Consider the following 19,847-nt stretch of genomic DNA (forward strand, 5'->3'; position numbering starts at 1 on the left):
TTCAAAATTCTCCAATGCTTCCATTTCACTCAGTATAAAAGGCAAAGTTTTTACCATGCTTTTATTATATGCCATAAGACCTTACAAAACACCCTTTCCATCACCACCCTTGAATGTGCAGAGACAAAAAAAAAAAAAAAAAAAAAAAGATTGAGAAATGGCCAGAGGTCAGATCATGTAGGGCCTTGTAGGACACAGTAAGGAATCAGGATTTTATGCATAATGGGAAGCCATTAGAAAGTTCTATGTGGAGAATGGCCCTAAGGCCCCAGGATGGGTATGTGAGTAGATAGGATGGGTATGTGAGTAGGTAGGAAGGGTGTGTGAGACTGAAGGCAGGGAGATTTTAGAAGGCTGTCACATTCCTCTTCTACCCTTCTCAATCTCTCTCATCCTGGAGTTGTTTTTGATTCAGTCCTTGACTGGATTTCTCATTCCAAGTTTAAGTTAGCAAGAGAAGGAGTATGAATAATAGAGAGGGCAGGTTCTAGTACATTCGAGTGCCATTCTTAACCCAAAGTGCCATTTTGGTATAAGCTGCTGAGACTCTAGTTGAAGAGTGGGAATTGGACAGCAACCCCAGCTGTAGGGCTTCCCTGCCATTGCTACAAAACCACTGATGCTCCATTTTTAGGTATTTCTAGGTACACAGTTCTGTGTGTGCTGGCTGAAAATTATTGCTTGGCTATCGCCCATGGGAACATAGGCTATCGCCTATGAGAACATAGGCTATCACCCATGGGAACATAACATTCTAACAATAAGTTTTCTGTTTCTGTACCCTCCACTAGCACAACCGACCTGTGGGTTGACAGTTAACAAATAGAAGAAAAATAGACTTTTGTGTTCAGACAGAATGAGGAATGGGATTTAGGGCTTAAAAACCCTGTACCTCTGCATTTCAGAGCTGCTTAATTTGGGGTCTGTGTACACCTGGCAGACCCAGCTGGCTGAATAAAGAGTGTGTTTCCTATAACTCACTGATTTCTAGTGGTCCGTGGTCTATCGGGGGCTGGCGACTACAACATGTGGATCATTTTGATACCAAACACTGCCACAATTCCTTTTAACATATCTTACAATGCTCTCTACCCAGAAGCTTCTCCATAAATATTAATGAAACTTATTACTGTTACTCTACTGAACCAAAGAGCCTATGCATTTCTTGCTTGTTACAATTTGACTTATGGCAATGTTTACTTCACACAAGTGGCTATTCACTTAACACTTGGCCTTTTGACACTAACTACATTTTAAGTAACGCAAGTGCCAGTATGCACTCATATGTGAAAAATATTCACCAAAGAAATATTAGCAGCAACAGCACATAAATTGCTTCTTCATATTTAGAAGACTTGTAGAAGCTATTCTTAAAAGTAATTTTAGAGACTAGAAATATTAAAGGTAATGCAAAGACACTCGAAATAAATTATTCCTCTACCTAGCCAGAAAGATTTAATTGTACCCTCCAAGCATGTTATCGCTTTTTTCAGAGAGGTGTTGGGAGACATAATTGGTGCCTAGTTTATAAACTAGCTCATAAATAGAGAAGAGAAGAACTCTATTATTAGAAAAGAAGATTTAACACAGAATGGGCAAACATATAATATGCCATGTTTAACTTTGTATTGTTTTTTAAAAATAAAGTTAAAGTGAATAGTTCTTTAAGGGGGGGGGGAGGGGGAATAAGTTTTACCTTAGAAAAGAGTGGGAAAATCTGATGGTAAATTTTAGAAATATATATATTTTTTTAATTCCAAGAATATAGTGGATAGAGAAGCTACATCCTTTAGGGAGTTGCGAAAGGTTTTAGAATATTCCTAGTTGAAGGCAGAGAGAGATCTATTTTTTAGGCCACCCTACCCTAGCTTTATATCTTAAAAAAAAAACCTCTGAAAATAGGATGAAATGATGTTTTGAGCCCTCTTGGCTCACCGGAAGGCACTGTGCAAATCAGGCACACTGTACTAGTGAACTCTATCCCGCACCCTGTACTCAGGCTCTACACTGATGCTGCAACTAACACCCTGCTTGTTAGAAAAGTAAGCAAATTAATCTCTACAGGGAAGAAAATTCAAAATTCTTCATTACCATGATGTGGTGAGAAAATTCTCTGGCATCAATTTGCATGTGCATTCAATCACAATTTGACAGTTACATTGAAATGAGACTCAGGTAAATAAGAAGTAAAAGATAAAACTAGAGCCCATTAACAATTATATCACCTCTATTTCCAAACTACTCCAAAGCAAAACATGAAAATACTTCTGTAATGAGAGAAAGCAGGAAAATATTTTGAAAGAATGATTTTAACTGACAGGACACTTGTTTGTTCAACATGAGTAGTATGTTTATATGTCATGTTATAATGAGATAAGAAATTGTGATAACAGCTGATAAGAAGAAAGATAAATTGGAATCTAAGACAAATAATGAACTCAACACTGAAGGCAATCCAAAGGATGATAAAAACAATAAAATACTCAACATTTTGATGTCTATAAAATCCACAGATGTGTCTCCTTCCCGCTCCCTCTCCCTCGCTCCTTCCCTTTCTCTCTTCTTCCCTGAGACACCCTCAAGGCAGAGCCCTCAGAATTTACAATGTTGAATACATGGCTCTATTTCAAGAAAGTTCATGAATAGATAGAGCAGGGTTGGCAGCTGTACCACTACTGTTAAGAAAAATGAATAGTGTTTCTATTCAGCAGCATCTCTCCCTTTATTTTCAAACTGTGTTGATGTGCCCTTAATTCTTCAGTTAAAATATTCAGAGGGGAATGTACTATTAAGAGCTATTTTGATTTCAGAAAGTGAACATACCAGTGCTCAAAGGTTTTCAATAATAAAATTCTCAAATTTATTTTTTGTACTATCAATAGGTGATATTTTATATCCATAAATCACAAGCAAAATTAAAACATCTTGAGGATTACAGAATTTAGCTAGGCATTGATTTGAAAAAAATCTCAAAGATTTGAACTTCCACGTATGTAACCAATTTAGAGAGGCTATCTTACGGAAGTTATATATGGGTCTGAAGGACAGATTTAGAAATTCACAAAATTGATAATGTTCACGTTAGATGACTGTATAAGAAAACATTGAGATTTTCTGAAAATCAATGTACTTTACCTAAAAAGTAAAATACAACATGAAGCTTCAGAATTTGAAGAGCTAGTCAAAGGAAAATCATATTTAAAATAAATGTATAATATTAAAATTGAAATAGAATACTATTTAATAGCAATTTAGCTGACCCATTCTCTTGACTATCGACAATCACAACTATATTCTACTTTTTAAAAAATCAAATCTCATAATTAGAACTTAATTCATTTATAGACTCCAAGTTGATATTTTAAAATAATAATAAACAATAGTGGATAAAAACTAAGTTGCTATAACTTGAATATATGATTTTATAACTTGTAAATTTTATCCATTCGTGATAGGAATTTTCAGCATTAGAGAAATAATTTTTAGACTGATTTTTGAAACTCGTAGTAAAACACAAATTATAAAGTACCAAAAAGGCAAAACTGACAGTACGTAAAAGAACCCTGTGGCCTACTGAAAGATGCTTCAACATTGCCAGTTTTCTATTAATTTCCATATTTTTCTGGGCAAAGAAGTAACTGTACCTGTGTTTCTTAATGTCATTGATTCCATTCTTCAGATTTCCCAGCCTTTCTGTTGGATTTTGCCTAAAATAATAATTTTTTAAAAGATGGTTTATATTTATTATGTTTGAATGAATTTTAAGTTAAAATTTAACATTTCTTTATTGATTCACTTATTCAACAATATTCATAGACTAGGCATCTGAGTAGAGGGAGATAAAAAACACATGCCCCTCTCTAGAGGAGCCACGGTCAAATTAGAATTAGAAATGTATCTATATAATGTAACTATATCCATATTTATATTTATATCTGTATTTCTTAGTGCTTTAAATGAGCTAGAAACAAATGCTTAAAAGAACAGGAGGGTACTATCTTACAAACTCTGCTGGAAAAGCTTTAGAAAGTCATTTACATCTCAGCTGGAATCTTAGAAGCATGTAGAAATTTCCGTTGGCAACCCACAGCTAGGTTTCATGTTCTAAATTTACTAAAATTTAATGCTTGAAACAAGAGTTCAAATGTGCAAAAAAATAGCGACAAAGTGAAGTTCAAACAAAATTCTATAACTCTTCTGTTCTCCAAAAGTATTTTCAATGGTAAATAGAAATTTGGAATAATTTAAAATAAGGCCAGGGACGTAGTCCAAGATGGTTCAGGAAGAACCTGAACTCACCTCTTCCCATGAATACACTGAATCTGCAACTACATGTGGAACTATTCCCTCTGAAAGACCTGAAAACAGTCTGAACAGCTCTCTCACAACAAATGGTGAAATGGCCACAGTGAGGTGGGTAGGAGAGGCAGAGATGAAGTCTCCCGAACATCCCCCGCACCACCCCGTGTGGCAACCCACAATCAGGAGCGACCTCACGATCTGAATCTTCTCCCTGAAAAGCAAGGGATTCATGCTCCACATCAGGGGTGTCAACCCTTGGAACTTGTAATGGAGAGATGAGGCCCCCAAATGTCTGGCTTTGAAAAACAATATGGCTCACGTTTAGGAGATCCAAAGGCCTATAAGGAACTGAGATGTTTCTGTTAAGGGCTGGCTCACAGACTTGCTCATACAGAGGACCAGTACAAAAGTAGCAGTTTGAAAAGTGCCTAGACTATATATGAAGAAGATACATTTGCTAATCTTAAAGTGTCTGCCAGAGACGCAGGGGCCTGTTGGGATTCTCTGTGGGGATAGAGGTGCTGGCAGGTACCATTTTGGCACTCTTCCTCTACCTCATTAGTGTCAGTGAGCACATTCTGTCTCAGTGTTCTCCTGTAGCCCCACAAAAGCCATTGGGTGCACCATAGCTCTGCATTTTCCCAAGGGCCTACAAAAGCCAGCAGGTGCATCCTGGCCCCACACTCTTCTAATTCCTTGCTTAAGCCAGTGAGCACATGCAGTCCACACAAGGGACACATTAGACCAGATAGATTTAACAGATATATCCAGAAAATCCATCAATAAGCAGCAGAATACATATTCTTGTCAAGTGCACATGGAACATTCTCAAAGCTAGATCATATGCTAGGCCACAAAACTAGTGTCAGCAAATTTAGAGAAGACTGAAATCATATCAAGCATCTTTTCTGACCTTGATGGAATGAAACTAGAAATCGAGTACGAGAAAAATGGAAAAAATCACAAATATGTGGAGATAAACAACACACTGCTGAACAACCAATAGGTCAATAAAGAAATTAAAGTAGAAAAATTACAATGGAAATACAACTTACCAAAATCTACAGGATGCAGCAAAAGGAGTTCTAAGAGGGAAGTGCATAGCGATACAGGCCTACCTCAAGAAACAAGAAAAATCCCAAATAAACAATCTAACGTTACACCTAAAGGAACTATCGAAAGACGAGCAAAGCCCAAAGTTAGTAGAAAGAAGAAAACAATAAAGATCAGAGCAAAAATAGATGAAATAGAGACTAAAAAGACAATAGAAAAGATCAATGAAGCTAAGCACTGGTGCTATGAAAAGATGAATGAAACTGACAAATCTTTATGTAGACTCATCAAGAAAAAAAAAGAGAGGGTTCAAATAAATAAACTCAGAAATGAAAGAGAAGTTACAGCTGATACCACAGAAATGCAAAAGATCTTAAGACTACTATGAACAATTATATGCCAACAAACCGGATAACCTAGAAGAAATAGATAAATTCTAAAAACGTATAATCTTCCAAGACTGAATTGTGAAAAAAAAAATCTGAATAAACTGATGATTAGTGAGGAGATTGAGTCAGTAATCAAAAACCTCCCAAAAAACACATCCAAGGAGATGGCTTCACAGGTGAATTCTACTGAATGTTTAGAAATTTAATACCTAGTCTCCTCATTTTATGAGGCCAGCACTACCCTGATACCAAAACCAGACAAGGACACACACATACAAATTACAGGCCAATATCCCTGATGAACATAGATGCAAAAATACTCAAAAAATATTAGCAAACCAAATTCTACAATATAGTAAAAGGATTATACACCATGATTAGGTGGAATTTATTCCCGTGATGCAAGGATGGTTCAATGCATGTAAATCAATCAACATGAAATGCCACGTTAACAAAATGAAGGATAAAAATTATATGATCATCTCAACAGATGCAGAAAAGGCATTTGACAAAATTTGATACCTATTTATGATAAAAATTCTCAAAAGAAGTTGGTATAGAGGGAATGTACCTTAACACAATAAAGGCCATATATGACGAGCCCACAGATAATAACATACTCCTTTTGAAAAGCTGAAAGTTTTCCTCTAGCATCAGGAACAAGATAAAGATGCCCACTCTCACCACTTTCATTCAACAAAGTATTAGAAGTACTAGCCAGAGGTAGGCAAGAAAATTGAATTAATTTCAATTAGGCAAGAAAAAGAAATAAAAGACCTCCAAATTAGAAAGGAAGAAGTTAAACTGTCACTATGTGGGGATGACATGATTTATATACAGAAAACCCTACAGACTCCATGAAAAAAGACTGTTAGAATTAATAAACAAATTTAGTAAAGTTTCAGGTCATAAAATCAACATGAAGATCAGAGCGATAGAGACTAAAGAGAAAGAGAGACTAAAAAATCTCTTGCATTTCTATACACTAATAACAAACAGAAAGAGAACTTAAGAAAATCCTATTTACGATTGCATCAAAAAGAATAAAATACCCTAGGAGTAAATTTAACCAAGGTGATGAAAGATCCGCACATTGAAAACTATAAGACATAGATGAAAGAAACTGAAGAAGACACAAATAAATGGATAAATGTTCTGTGATCATGAATTGGAAAAATTAATATTATTAAAATGTCCATATTATGCAAAGCAATCTACAGACTTAATTAATCCTCAACAAAATCTCAATGGCATTTTTCACAGAAACAGAACAAACACTCCTAAAATTTGTATGGAACCACAAGAGACTCCAAATAGCCAATACAATCTTGAGAAAGAAGGACAAAGTTGGAGGTATCATGCTCCCTAATTTCAAACTCGATTACAACACTACAGTAATCAAAACAGTATGATATTGGGTTAAGAATGGACACATAGATCAATGGTACAGAATAGAAAGCCCAGAAATCAACCCATGTATATATGGACAATTTATTTATGACAAAGGAGGGAAGAATATACAGTGAAGAAAGGTCAGTCTCTTCAGTGAATGGTGTTGGGGAAACTGAACAGCCACATGCAAAAGAACGAAACTAGACTACTATATTTCACTATATACAAAAACTAATTCAAAACAGATAAAAGACTTGAACATAGGGCATGAAATCATAAAACTCGTAAAAGAAAACAGGCAGTAAACTCCTTGACATTAGTCTTGGTGATGAGTTTTTGGATCTGACTCCAAAAGCAAAGGCAACAAAAGCAAAATTAAATAAATAGGACTACGTTAAACTAAAAAACTTCTGCATAGCAAAAGAAACCATCAACAAAATGAAAAGGCAACCTATGAAATGAGAGAAAAATCTGTAAACCATATATCTAATAAGAGGTTAATATCATAATATCCAAAATATATAAAGAACTCATACAACTCAATAGCAAAACAAACAAAACAAAACAGCCTGATTAAAAAATGGACAGAGGATCTAAAGAGATGTTTTTTTTTCCAAAGAAGACATACAGAGGGCTAAGAGGTATATGAAAAGTGTTCAACATAATTATTCATCAAGAAAATGAAAATCAAAACCATAATGTGATTTCACCTCACGACTGTAAGAATGACTATTATCAAAAAGTCAACAAATAATAAGTATTGACAAGGGTGTGGAGAAAAGGGAACCCTTGTGCCCTAGTGCAGGAATGTAAATTTGTGCGACAATGATGGAAAACAGTATGAAGTTTCCTTAAAAAATTAAAAACAGAACTACCATATGATCTATCAATTCCACTTCTGGATATTGATCTGAAGAAAATAAAAACAGTAATTTGAAAAAATATACACAACTCTATGTTCATTGCAGCATTAGTTACAATAACCAAGCTATGGAAATACCTAAGTGTTCATCGTTGGATGAGTGGAAGAAGAAGAGATGATATATATATATACATACATACATACATACATACATACATACATACATATATATATTGAACACTACTGAGCCATAAAAAAATAATGAAACCTTGCCATTTGTGACAACATGGATAGATCTCAGGGGTATTATGTTAAGCAAAATAAGTCTGACAGACAAAGACAAATATCATACAATGTCACTTATATGTGGAATCTAAAAAGACAATAAATGAACAAACAAAACAAAATAAAACTCACAGATTCAGAGAACAGAATAGTGGTTGCCAGGAGGGAGGGAGATGGGGATGGACAAAATGGGTGAAGAGGGTCAAGAGGTCTAAACTTCCAGAGATAAAATAAATCAGTCATGGTGACATAATGTACAGGATGGCAAGCATAGTAAATAACTATACTCACCATGCCTAGGGAGTAAATCTTAAAAGTTCTCATCACAAGAAAAAGTTTTTTTGTAACTTTGTATGGTGTTGGATAGTAATGAAACTTATTGTGGTAATCATTTTGTAGTGTATACAAATATTGAATCATTGCATTATACATGTGGAACTAATATAATGTTATATGTCAATTATATATCAATAAAAATAATAAAATAAAATAAAATAAGGCCAGGAGTATTTTTATTTTTAAAAAAATGATTAAAAGAGGGCATATTGTAACACTTTATCATCACCACTGATTTTCTCTCAAAATAACAAAGTTGTAAATTAATTACTCTTTTATTAAGCTAGGGTTTGTGGTTCTGTTTTGCTCTATAACAGATAAAGGTGATTCCTGAAGATAACCTGAAAATTTAGATCTCTTTTATACTTTAAGTACTGTCGTTCTGTTACATAAGGCAAGCTCAAACTCCCAGCATAGACTGCAAAATGGAAAATAATTTTCTCTAAATATAACTTAGCTACATAGAAAAGTATAAAATGTAAACATATACCCAATTTAAAATGTGTAGAAACAGAAATAAGCAGTCTTCACAGTTTCCCTAAGAACAAGGAGTTTCTAATTGTCATTCTCACCTACAAAGCCTCCGAATCAAATCTTCAGGTCGTCTTGTTATCTTCCTGGGAAAATCCATTTTTTCAATTCCTTTGAGAATCAAATTGTAGGTCATCATTTGGTCAGCCCCAGAAAAAGGTGGGCTAGAGAAAACACAAAATAGGACACTAGGACAGCATCTGAGACACATTCACAACTAAGTTCTTCCTTCCCTTGCTTCCTCCCTTCCTCTCCCCCTTCTCTTTCCGTTCCCCCTTCCCTCCTCCTCTCCTTCTCTCTCTCATTAGTTGTTTTATAACAAATCTGGATACGTGAGAGAAAATCATTTCATTAATTTCACATCATTTAAGAAATTACACACATACACATACAAGTAATTTGTCAGGTGGTCAGTAAAATGAAAAATAAAGTGGGGGATAGAAATTGACAGAGAGGTGTAATTTTTTTTTTTAGACAGAGTGGATACAAAAAGGCTCTCTCATAAGTTGACAGTCAAGCAGAGATATGAATGAAGAGAAGTGAATGAACCACATCTTTATCTGTGGTCAGAGGATTTCAAGCAAGTACAAAGGCCATAAGTCAGGAACGAGCATGATTTGTTCTTGGAGCAGTGAGGAAGGAGGGCAGTGTTGCTGCTGGAATGAGTAAACAGGAGAGAGAGATGTAAGAGATGAGCAAAACCACATAGATCTAGTAGGCTATGGTAATGACCTGGGAATATGTTGTGAGTTAAATGATCTAATTTACAGCAGCCAAAGTAAGCTTTTTTAAATGTATGGAGCATAAACTGTGATAGTGATAGTGGTGGAGGAAGAAAGGCCTGGACTAGGATGACAGTGGTGAAAGTGTTGAGATGTGGCTGGACTCTGGATCTATTTAGACAGTAAAGCCAACAGGATTTGCTAATGAGGTGAATGAGGTGAATGTGGTGTATGGTAGATTCAAGAATGATGATCAAGTGTTTTGACCCATGGAATGGAGCTAACATTTACTAAGAGAAGAAAGACTGGAGTGGGGGTAAGGGATGCAGAGGTGCAGAGCAGGTTATGGGGAAGAGAATCAAGAGTTATATTTTGAACATGAAACAGAGATGTTAAACAGGCAATTGAATTTAGGAGTCTGACATTGGGGAAGAAGTTGGAAGTATGATTCTGAGGAGTTGTCAGACAGTATTTATGACTATGGAACTTGATGATATCACCCAGAGAGTGAGTAGATGGAAAAGAGATCAAAGATTGAGTGGCCCAATATTGAGAGGTCAGGATAATGAGTAGGACCCGGCAATGGAGACTGAGATAGGGCCACCAATGCAGTAAAAGAAACGTGAGAAAGAGCAGTCCTGTGAAGAGAGTATTTGAAGGAAAGCGTTGCTAAGATGAGTAAGAAAACACTGGGAATTGACCACTGAATTCAGATATTTTCATGCATATATTTTGCTTTTAAAAACATTTCAATATCTATTCTATTGTGTCATTTAATATTTGAAAATTAAAGATGACTTTCATGAACTATTACTCTGTTTCTTGATCATACTTGAGAGCTTTTGATATTAAGAATTCCCACTCTTGGTAATAAACTTGAAATAAGGTCAGTGCACTGACTTTTCCATAATCTATATTTCACTTGTAAAGAAAATGAGGTAGGAAACAAACATTGCTATAATATTTTCAACTCATTTATATATTTATAACTATATTGTATTTTGTTTTGGTTTTGTTCTTTAGTTCTTTTCTCACTTTCATTTACTCCCTGACTCTAGAGTTCAGGGCATTTAAAATTAATTTTTCTTGTGCTCTACTCTGAAAACAATTTTCCAACTTTTTTATGACAGCTCAAATCACCTTAGCAACTCCAAGTTATTGGGATCCACCCATTCCTTATTTCCTCATTTTATTTCCCTATCCCTTGTAACAATTTATCTCAGCTGGTAAAGACTGAAACGTATATTCTCCAGTTACCTAGAAGAACCATTATGTGTCTCTTAGAAACAAATTCTTGAAACAGAATTCCATGTGTCTTAAGACCTTAAGCAACATTCTCTCTAAATAACTGGAAATTTTTCCCTTCTTTCCTTCAAAATCTTAAGCAATTACTATTCGAAACTGATAACAGATAATATAATCTTTCATATCTGTTTGCTCAATAAATGTAGACAGAAAGTAGATGTAGCCACAGGTAATTTAACATTAAAATTTGTAGTGTAAAAAGTTCAAGAAGATTCTATGAAATTTTTTTTATGTAAAGTATGTGTTAAGACTTGAGTTCCCATCAATGGGCTCATTCAGTATTTTTTATGCCATTCTAAAGGCAAATCCTCCCTGAAATTAAGACTAAAAAATATCAGTTATAAAGGTTTATAAGGTTAATCAAATCAGTTCATGAGAAATGGAGGTACAAATGGAAAAGAAAACTGATCTGAATCCTGTATGTGTGTGCATGCGTTATACTAAATGGTACATATGTGTAATGGAAAATAGATCTTGTCGCATTTAGAGTTAGAAGATCTGGGATCATATCCTTGATCTTGGGCAGTACCTCAATGCCCTGGTTTTCTAATCTATAAAATTTAAATTTAAATCATAAAATAATCATAAAAAATAAAAATTCCTGCTTTAACTTCCACACAAGTTTGTGGTCACTAAACTAGATAAGACACATGTAAGTGCTCTGTAAATTGTAAAATGCTTTACAAATGTGAGTTAATACTACATATAGCCTATGTATGTATGTGTATGCATACATATGCATATAAATGTGTGTGTATGCACGTGCATATTGAATATTTGGGATCTCGGATTCATTACTATAGCCCTTTAATCTCATTGTGAATGACAATTCAATTTTAACTGCTAAAACCCCTGCTGTGTCTTGTCTCTGTTCATTAGCACCTCCAGAAAGCAGTTGACGAGGGGAATAAAATTTAAATCCAGCAATGTTGTTTTCTCTTAGCATTTCTAGTTAACGATTTATACTGGGAAGATAGAAGACCATGGCTAAATTTAGTTTAATTGATCAATTAATTTAATTGAACTATGATTGCTATTTTCTCAATTACAAAATAAATATGTAACAGGAAATGATAACAGCCTATAACTTCAATTCCTTTTCTTATTCTTACGTTGGATTATCAAAACTTTCACACACTAATATGTCATCTATAATAACAGGGCTTTGCCCTTTTAGGTGAATCACAGCATTCTGTACTGCTCTCCTTTACCTTCCTCAATCTTTTTTTCACAGTATAAACTAGCAAGCATACTATATGTGAGATAATGTAAACAGGAAAAGGCATCATACTTAAGCAGAAACATTTCCAACATGTTAAACTCCTATATATATATTTGTCATTAGGAAGTTATTCTTGCACTTCTCTGAAGAAGAGGGTGAACACAACTTGGAGGCACTTACTTGCCCGTTAGGAGCTCATACACTAGAATTCCCAGGGACCAAAAATCCACACTGAAGTCATGTCCTTTGTTGAGAATGACTTCAGGAGCTACATACTCTGGAGTTCCACAGAATGTCCATGTTTTCTGTCCAGATCCTATTTTCTTAGCAAAGCCAAAGTCGACCTAGAAAAGAACATCAAAGAAATTTTCAGAGACCGTAAAACTCATATTCCTCTTTAAGTCTCCCTCTAACGTCCCCAATCTTTTTTCTACACCCCCACCCTTTTTTTCACACCACACACACACACACACACACGCACGCACGCACACCCTCTTGTTTATTTTATTGTAGGGACAGGTGTAAATCTAACTTCCACGCACACACCTCTACAGCCACGACCCTAGAGGACGAGAATGGTTTAGCAAGGGGAGACCATAAAAACACATGTGAGACTCAGGACAAGCAGGACTGAAATAATTTTCAAATCAATGGTGATATTCATTGGGAAGAGGAGAGAAGCAGGAAGTAATAGATGTAAAGCTCTCTCACAGGAGAAAAAATAATGGCAGAATTGAGATTTTGGGAAAGAAGGAGGGTTGTTGAGAAGAAATGGGGTTTAAAACTCTGGAAATCTTTAAAAACCACTATGCACAATGTCTGCATACTCTAGATTCTGACAGTCCAAAGAAAAAACCAGGTCGTCCCATCTCAACCTTGGCTGGGCTCTGTACATATTCAGTTCCTCTCAGGGAGGTGAGAGGTCTATAGCACCTGAATTAACTTCTTTATTCTGAATAATATTTACTCAGTCAGTACCCACTACAGGCCAGACTCTGTGCTAGGCTTAGATACAGAGTTGACTAAGGGAAGCTCAAGGTGTTGGGAATACTTACACATACGTGATTAATATTATATCATGCAATACAAAGCATATACTCAGAGGGCCAGAAAATATCTACTCTGGGACATGAGGAAGAAGGTGGCTGGGAAGATGTCATTAGGAGGATGCACCGGAGCTCGACCCTGACTGACAATTAGGAACTCTCCCTCCTCTCTTTTCAAAATAGGTCCCTCCACTTTTCTGAGACTCTATTCAATGAACTCTGTGCACAGAATAGAGACAGGAAAGAAGGCTGGAGCAACACAAGACGCACTCATTGAATCGAGGCAGTGTATATGACTGACGCCCTGCCCTGCAAAACAAACAGAGGGTTTCCTTCCACAGGAGTTATTTAGTGCATGCTTTTCATCTCCAATACATATAGATATTATTTTAATAAAACTGCCCTCCCCCTCCCTCAAGCAAACAGACAAATTATACCTGGACTTCAACATACACATTTTAATAGCTTCATTACACACACTATGTCAATAATATAGCAATAATCTTGGCTAAAAACCTAAGTAAATAAGGTTAACATATCAAAATAGGTCCTTACCTAAAAAAGTAAGAGTCAGTAAATTATAAAATCTAGCCCTCATTTATTTATTCAACTATTGACGTTTAAAATCTTTGTTTTACCTTAAATAAATCTCTTAGAAATTTACTTTTTACCAATCCTTTTTAGTATTTACCAGTCAACAGCAAGGATTTCCTTATTAGAAAAAGGGAATTTAAACGGCCTAATTTGAACTGGGCTTTTACTGATTTCTTTTATCTCTACAGAACGACTCACAATAATTCTATCCTAAGAGATGGCTGGGGATATTATGAAATTAAAATTTGTAACCAGCTGAGATTAAGCATATCTACTTATTCCTCAGAGAAAGAATCAATATGAAAATCCTAGCTAATTTTATAAAGACTAAAATATAAGACACAAGAAAGCAATGTTTATAATTACATTTTTAATGCACGTATATGTAGAAATATTATATTTTGTTGTTTTATAACAGCTTTTCAACTTGTTTTTTTTTTTCCATTGCATTTCTTTCCTTTTTAGGATGACTGGAAATTCATTAGATGTTTAGGAGAGTTTTTCCAGCTCTGAAAGTGATAAATTTTAATTAGTTGGTTTTGCTTTTGTGATATTTGCCTGTTGGCCCCAAGAGATGGCAATTATACTAAGATTTCGAGATTTATGAAAAGTTACCACTTTCTTCATCTCTTTTGATTTTATCAACTTTAATCTATTTGGTCAGAGGAAATTAGCACTTAGATCTATCTAGTCATGTGCCTAATATAGAAGGCCTCAGATTGTCTGATATGAAGTTCTGTGTATTTTCTATAAAAATTCACACTACTGTCTTAAACCACCATGGATATCACCACAAAGCCTCAGTCTCTTTTTTTTAGCCCTATCCCTTCTAGGCAACAGAAGGGTAAGTTCCTTCCTTTATTCATTTAATAAATATTTATTGAATGCTACTATATACCAGGATTCAGAAAAAGCACCAGTCCTCTTAGAGTTTATATTTGAGAGAAAGAGAACAAGCATAAAAATATAGTATCATACATAATAATGTCAGATAGTGACATATGCTATGAAGAAACATATAGCAGAGTTAGGTACAAAAAGCAATCAGAATTGTACTTTAAATAGGGTGATCAGGAAACACGTCTTTGAAGAGGTAACATTTGAGCAAATTTGAACAGATATCTGAGTAAACTAAGAAAGTTGAAATCAGTAAAAATCTAAGCAAGAATGATTATGACAGAGGAAGAGCTAGTGCATAGCCCTTAGCCTTTGGGAACATGCTTGGTAAGTTCAAGGACAGACAAGAAGCCCAGTGTGGCTGGACCATATGTAGTGGTTAGGTAAACCACAGAAAGAACTTTAGAACTTTTTTTCTAAGAGGCCATGAGAGGATTAAGAGGAGGGATAAGTATGGCTAAATTAATGTTTTAAATGAATCATTCTAGAAGACAAGAAAATAGACACATCCCTTTTAAAAATTCTACCGGCAAACTAAGCTTTCAAGAACAATCTCTGGAGAAGCTGCACACAGGTCTTTTCTTGTCTCTATTAATGCCCCGTTATAAAAGATAGCTTACATTATGCTGAAAGCTTAAAACCATTGTCTCCAAAGATTTTAATAAACTAGAAAGTTTTAAGATTCTTCTAAAACTGCGGTGATGATTGCATCATTCAAGAATAGAAAAATTAGCATTGTGGCTTACTGGAGCTGGTGTCCAGTAAGTATTAGGTTTTTCCCAGAAGTTTCTCTTTGGGTCAGTAAATTTGTCAGATATTGGTTCTCTTAGTCGAATCAAAATGACCAGTCTAATTAAGCCAGATGATTCATGGAGACATAACATTCCAAAAAAACATTTATGTGGCATTTTTAGGGTTCTATTTTGCCCAAGTCTAGACAAGGGTAAAATGGAATCTGTTTATTCTGTCTACCAACAGACAACAGTGATGGCTTCCCTGGATGGAAGGGAGTGAGAGAGGCTAAGGTATGGGATGGATGAGTCTTTTATAGCAACAATCCATTCTTTATGGGGCATGGTGACTCATCCGCAATACTTGGAGTGTTTAGTAGGAAGTGGGCAAGATGAAGAGGAATTTTGCATACATGAGAACCACCTGAATAAATCATTGAAAGCTCATTCTATATACCACCAGCTCTTTGAACAGGATTTACACAACCAATTCCTTTCTTCTATGATGTTCTTTAACACTGTTTATATTCCACAATTACATCCCTTACAGTGGTATCATCTAGTTGTGTGTCTAGCTCCTTGAGAAGAGGCATTATATCTTATTCATTTTTTACCTCCTAGGGCATTTGTAACACAACAGATGTTCCGTATGTTTGGTGAAAAAAAATCTGAATGAAAAGATAATCACTGACTTCTGTTTAATTACACACACATACTCACACATATATGTATGTATGTATATGTATAATCTTTGCAACAACTTTGCAGCTTTCTGAGCTAGGAACTACTATCCTAATGTTAAAGACCATAACATTAAAATCTAGGAAGGTCATAGATAATTGAGGTGAGACTTGAACCAGTTCCAAAGGGAACATTTCCATTATCAATAACTTGATGAGGAATCCGAAGATATATATAAGGGAAAAGAAGCAATGTAAGTTAAGCAAATTGGTGGGAAAAACTTAATTGTCACTTAATAAGAACAGCTAATAATGGTTTGGCAAAAAGAATACAGATGGAGCCGATGATTACTTTTATTTTCAAGTTAGGAAACCCTTGACACATATAAAATAATGTGACATAGATGCAAGTTATAAAGCATGAGAATAAAAACACCCTGTAGCCTCCACCAATTTAATAATTAGAACAGAACCAATGTGAAGCCTGTGTGCTCTTCCAGTTAGTGTCCTCCTGTCCATTGTCTAGAGGTCACCACTACCACCCTGACTTTTATGTATATCATTTGCTTGCTGATCTTTTCATTTTCATTAAAATCACTTCTGATTTTACTATGTATCCAATGTCCTTAAATAATACAGAGTTCTCAGTTTTAAATTTTTTAGATAAAACTCATATCTATTCTAGGCAAATTGCCTTTTTCACTTAAGATCCTATCTGTGAATTTAATCCACATTGTAGTACCTTTATTTTTACTCTGTATCATATGCCACTGAATTGACATGCCATGATTATTTTTGTCCATTATGCTGTTGATGGACATTTGTATTATATCTTATTGTATGCTATTATAAAACTGCTCCTATTATCATCATTTTCCATGTTACCTAGTGGACATGTGTCAGAGGGTAGGATTGCTGGGTCAAAGATGTGGTATCTTTAACCTTACTAGATATTGTCAAATTATTTTCCTTAGGGACTGTACTATATTATCATCCCTTCGCCAGCAGTAATGTTTAAGTGTTCCCATTGCTCTTTATCCTCATTATCATTTAGTAATATCAATTTTTATGTTTTGCCATCTGCAAGTATTAAATCACTGTGGTTTTAATTTAAATCCGCCCCCCACCCCCGCTCCATTAGTAATTAGTTTGAGCTATGGCATTATAATGTTCTGATATGTGAGAGAATTTCTTCCTACCCTGTTCTTCTTGTTTATATTCAGAAATGTCTTGGATATTCTTGGCCCTTGGTTAGTCTACATAAACTTTAGACTCCGCTTGCCAAGCTTCATGAAAAGCTCTGCTGGAATTCCACTGGAAGTGTATCAAACCTGTAGATCAATTTATATCTTTTACTACTTATATCTTTGGGATGTTGAATCTTCCTGTTTTTAAACACAGTATATATTTCTGAGTTAGTTAGGATAATGCTTGTTACTGCAACAAACATATCCAAGAAAGTATAAAAGCTTAAACTCTATATTAATTTTCTTCTTCCTCACATAATGGGTTTTCCTGAGCAGCAGGGAGCTCTCCCCACCAAAAAGGTTCAGGGAATGCAGGCTCCTTTCACCTGACTGCATAGAGATCAGTTGAGTAGATCACTATCAGCCCAGGTCTGATGGTGGTGCACAGAAAGTTGGCTCACTAGCTAGAACCAAGCCACATGGTTCTAACCAGCACAAAGAAGCCCAGGATATGTTGTCTAGCTCTATGCCCAGAAGAGAGAAGAATGAGCCTATTAATTTAGATCTTTTTTAATGTCTTTCTATAAATTTATATAAGTTTCTCAAAGCTTTTAGACATTTTTGTTAGTTTTATTTCTAGATACATTATATATTTACTTATATAAATACATATTATATTTTTATACTTTTTGTAAAAGGCATTTGTATTATTATCAACTCTGGTATTTAAAATTACATTGAGTTCTTATATTATTAATTTTACATTCAGCAACCATACTGAACTCTCTATTTAATTTTAATAATTTGTTGTTAAATTCTGGATTAATATAGAGTTTATTATATCACATGGGAAAACAGGTTTTGTTATTTACTTTCTAATCTTTTAATTTTACTCATATCTTATTGCATTGGCTAAGATCTCCAGTAAAATAGTGAATAGAAGTGCTTATCCCACTGACTTTTAAGAATACACTTCTAATGTTTCATTATGTACAGTATTTGCTCTAAATTTTTGGCAGGTATCTTCTGTTGGATTAATAAAATTTATTTATGTTCCTAGTTTGCTTAGAGATTTGATCATAACTGAATGTAGAAATATATGAAAAATTCCTCTTCATTTATTGAGATGTATAATTGATTTTTTTAATCTATTAAAGGAGTGACTTGTTTTAATAGAACTTTTAATGTTAAATGATGATTGCATTTTTAAGATATATCCAACCTTGTTATGATGTGTTGTCATAATTTGTAAATTGTTAATATTTTGCTTGATTTTTGGATTAAATTCAAGAGTGAGATTGGACTTTAGTTTGTTTTCCTTAGGAGTTTCCTTTGGAGAATCAAATTTACACTAGCCTCACAGAATAAGATAGTATAGAGTTGCCCATATACTTTTCACTCCACGTAAATCTCTGCTTTAACTGTAATTATGTTCACTTATGATAGTATATATCTGTATCTCTTCTCTTTTACTTTTGATCAGTATTTCCACAGATTTGTTAATTTTATTAATCTTTCAAAACACCAAGCTTGGTTCCATATCTGTTTTATTTTATATTTTATTAATTCATGTACTATTATTTCCCTTTCTTTTCTTTGCTCTTATTTTATTTCCCCTTTTTCCAACTTCTTAAATTGGATGCTTAGCTCATTAATTTTTAGCCTTTCTGAAACATTAAGGCTATCACTTCAGCTGCAACCCATTTGTGATGGTATGCATGTAATATTCTCTATTGTGCAACTCTGTTTTTTACTATTTATTAAAGTTTCTTCTTCACTGATCCTTGAATTATTTTGAAATATTCATAAAATTTCAATGAGATGAGTTACAATTTTTGTTAGTGGTTGCTTCCCATTTTTAAAATGTTATTGATTTCTACTTTAAATACATTGACATCAGTATCCAAAAATTTAATGTTCCTATTTTGAGAATGAGAAGAAGCTGCCTCACTGACTTTTTATTCATTCTTATGTGCTAAGCCATGTGCTAAGTCCAGCAGTAAACACCTTAGCACAATTTCTGCCATCACTGGGTAATCAGTGTAGAGGGTCAGGCAGATCATAAAGAAGCAGCCAACAATATCAACATTTAATATATTTTACACTGTATTTTCTTATAGAATACTCAGTATAAGTATGATTATGTTGCTCTGTTATCACACGAGGTATATTACTTACATGAGTTAATAGCACAATCATATAGAATGTTTATTAATGAGTAACAACTGAGATTTACTGGATTACAACCAAGCTTTCTGCTGAGCAACCACAAAAAGGCTAGGTATTATATCAATTCTGCTTGAGTTGAGAACA

The 19,847-nt window shown here is 34.5% G+C and overlaps 1 protein-coding gene and 1 long non-coding RNA gene across 3 annotated transcripts in view; one reads left to right on the forward strand and one right to left on the reverse strand.

Moving 5' to 3' along the window:
* Positions 1–19,847, forward strand: part of LOC120588264 (uncharacterized) — a 75,968-nt gene that overhangs the window by 27,696 nt on the left and 28,425 nt on the right. The window lies entirely within an intron of this gene.
* The window catches only part of PRKG2 (protein kinase cGMP-dependent 2), a 96,426-nt gene that overhangs the window by 3,738 nt on the left and 72,841 nt on the right, over positions 1–19,847 (reverse strand). For both annotated transcript variants that reach the window (XM_039845557.1, XM_039845558.1), the window contains 3 exons: positions 12,580–12,743; positions 9,192–9,314; positions 3,645–3,707 (listed from right to left, as the gene is read on the reverse strand). In XM_039845557.1, the coding sequence (XP_039701491.1) occupies positions 3,645–3,707; positions 9,192–9,314; positions 12,580–12,743 (350 nt within the window). The remainder of the gene's footprint in view (positions 1–3,644; positions 3,708–9,191; positions 9,315–12,579; positions 12,744–19,847) is intronic.

The sequence above is a fragment of the Pteropus medius genome, unplaced genomic scaffold, assembly GCF_902729225.1.
Source record: "Pteropus medius unplaced genomic scaffold, Ma_sr-lr_union100, whole genome shotgun sequence".
Taxonomy (NCBI): domain Eukaryota; kingdom Metazoa; phylum Chordata; class Mammalia; order Chiroptera; family Pteropodidae; genus Pteropus; species Pteropus medius.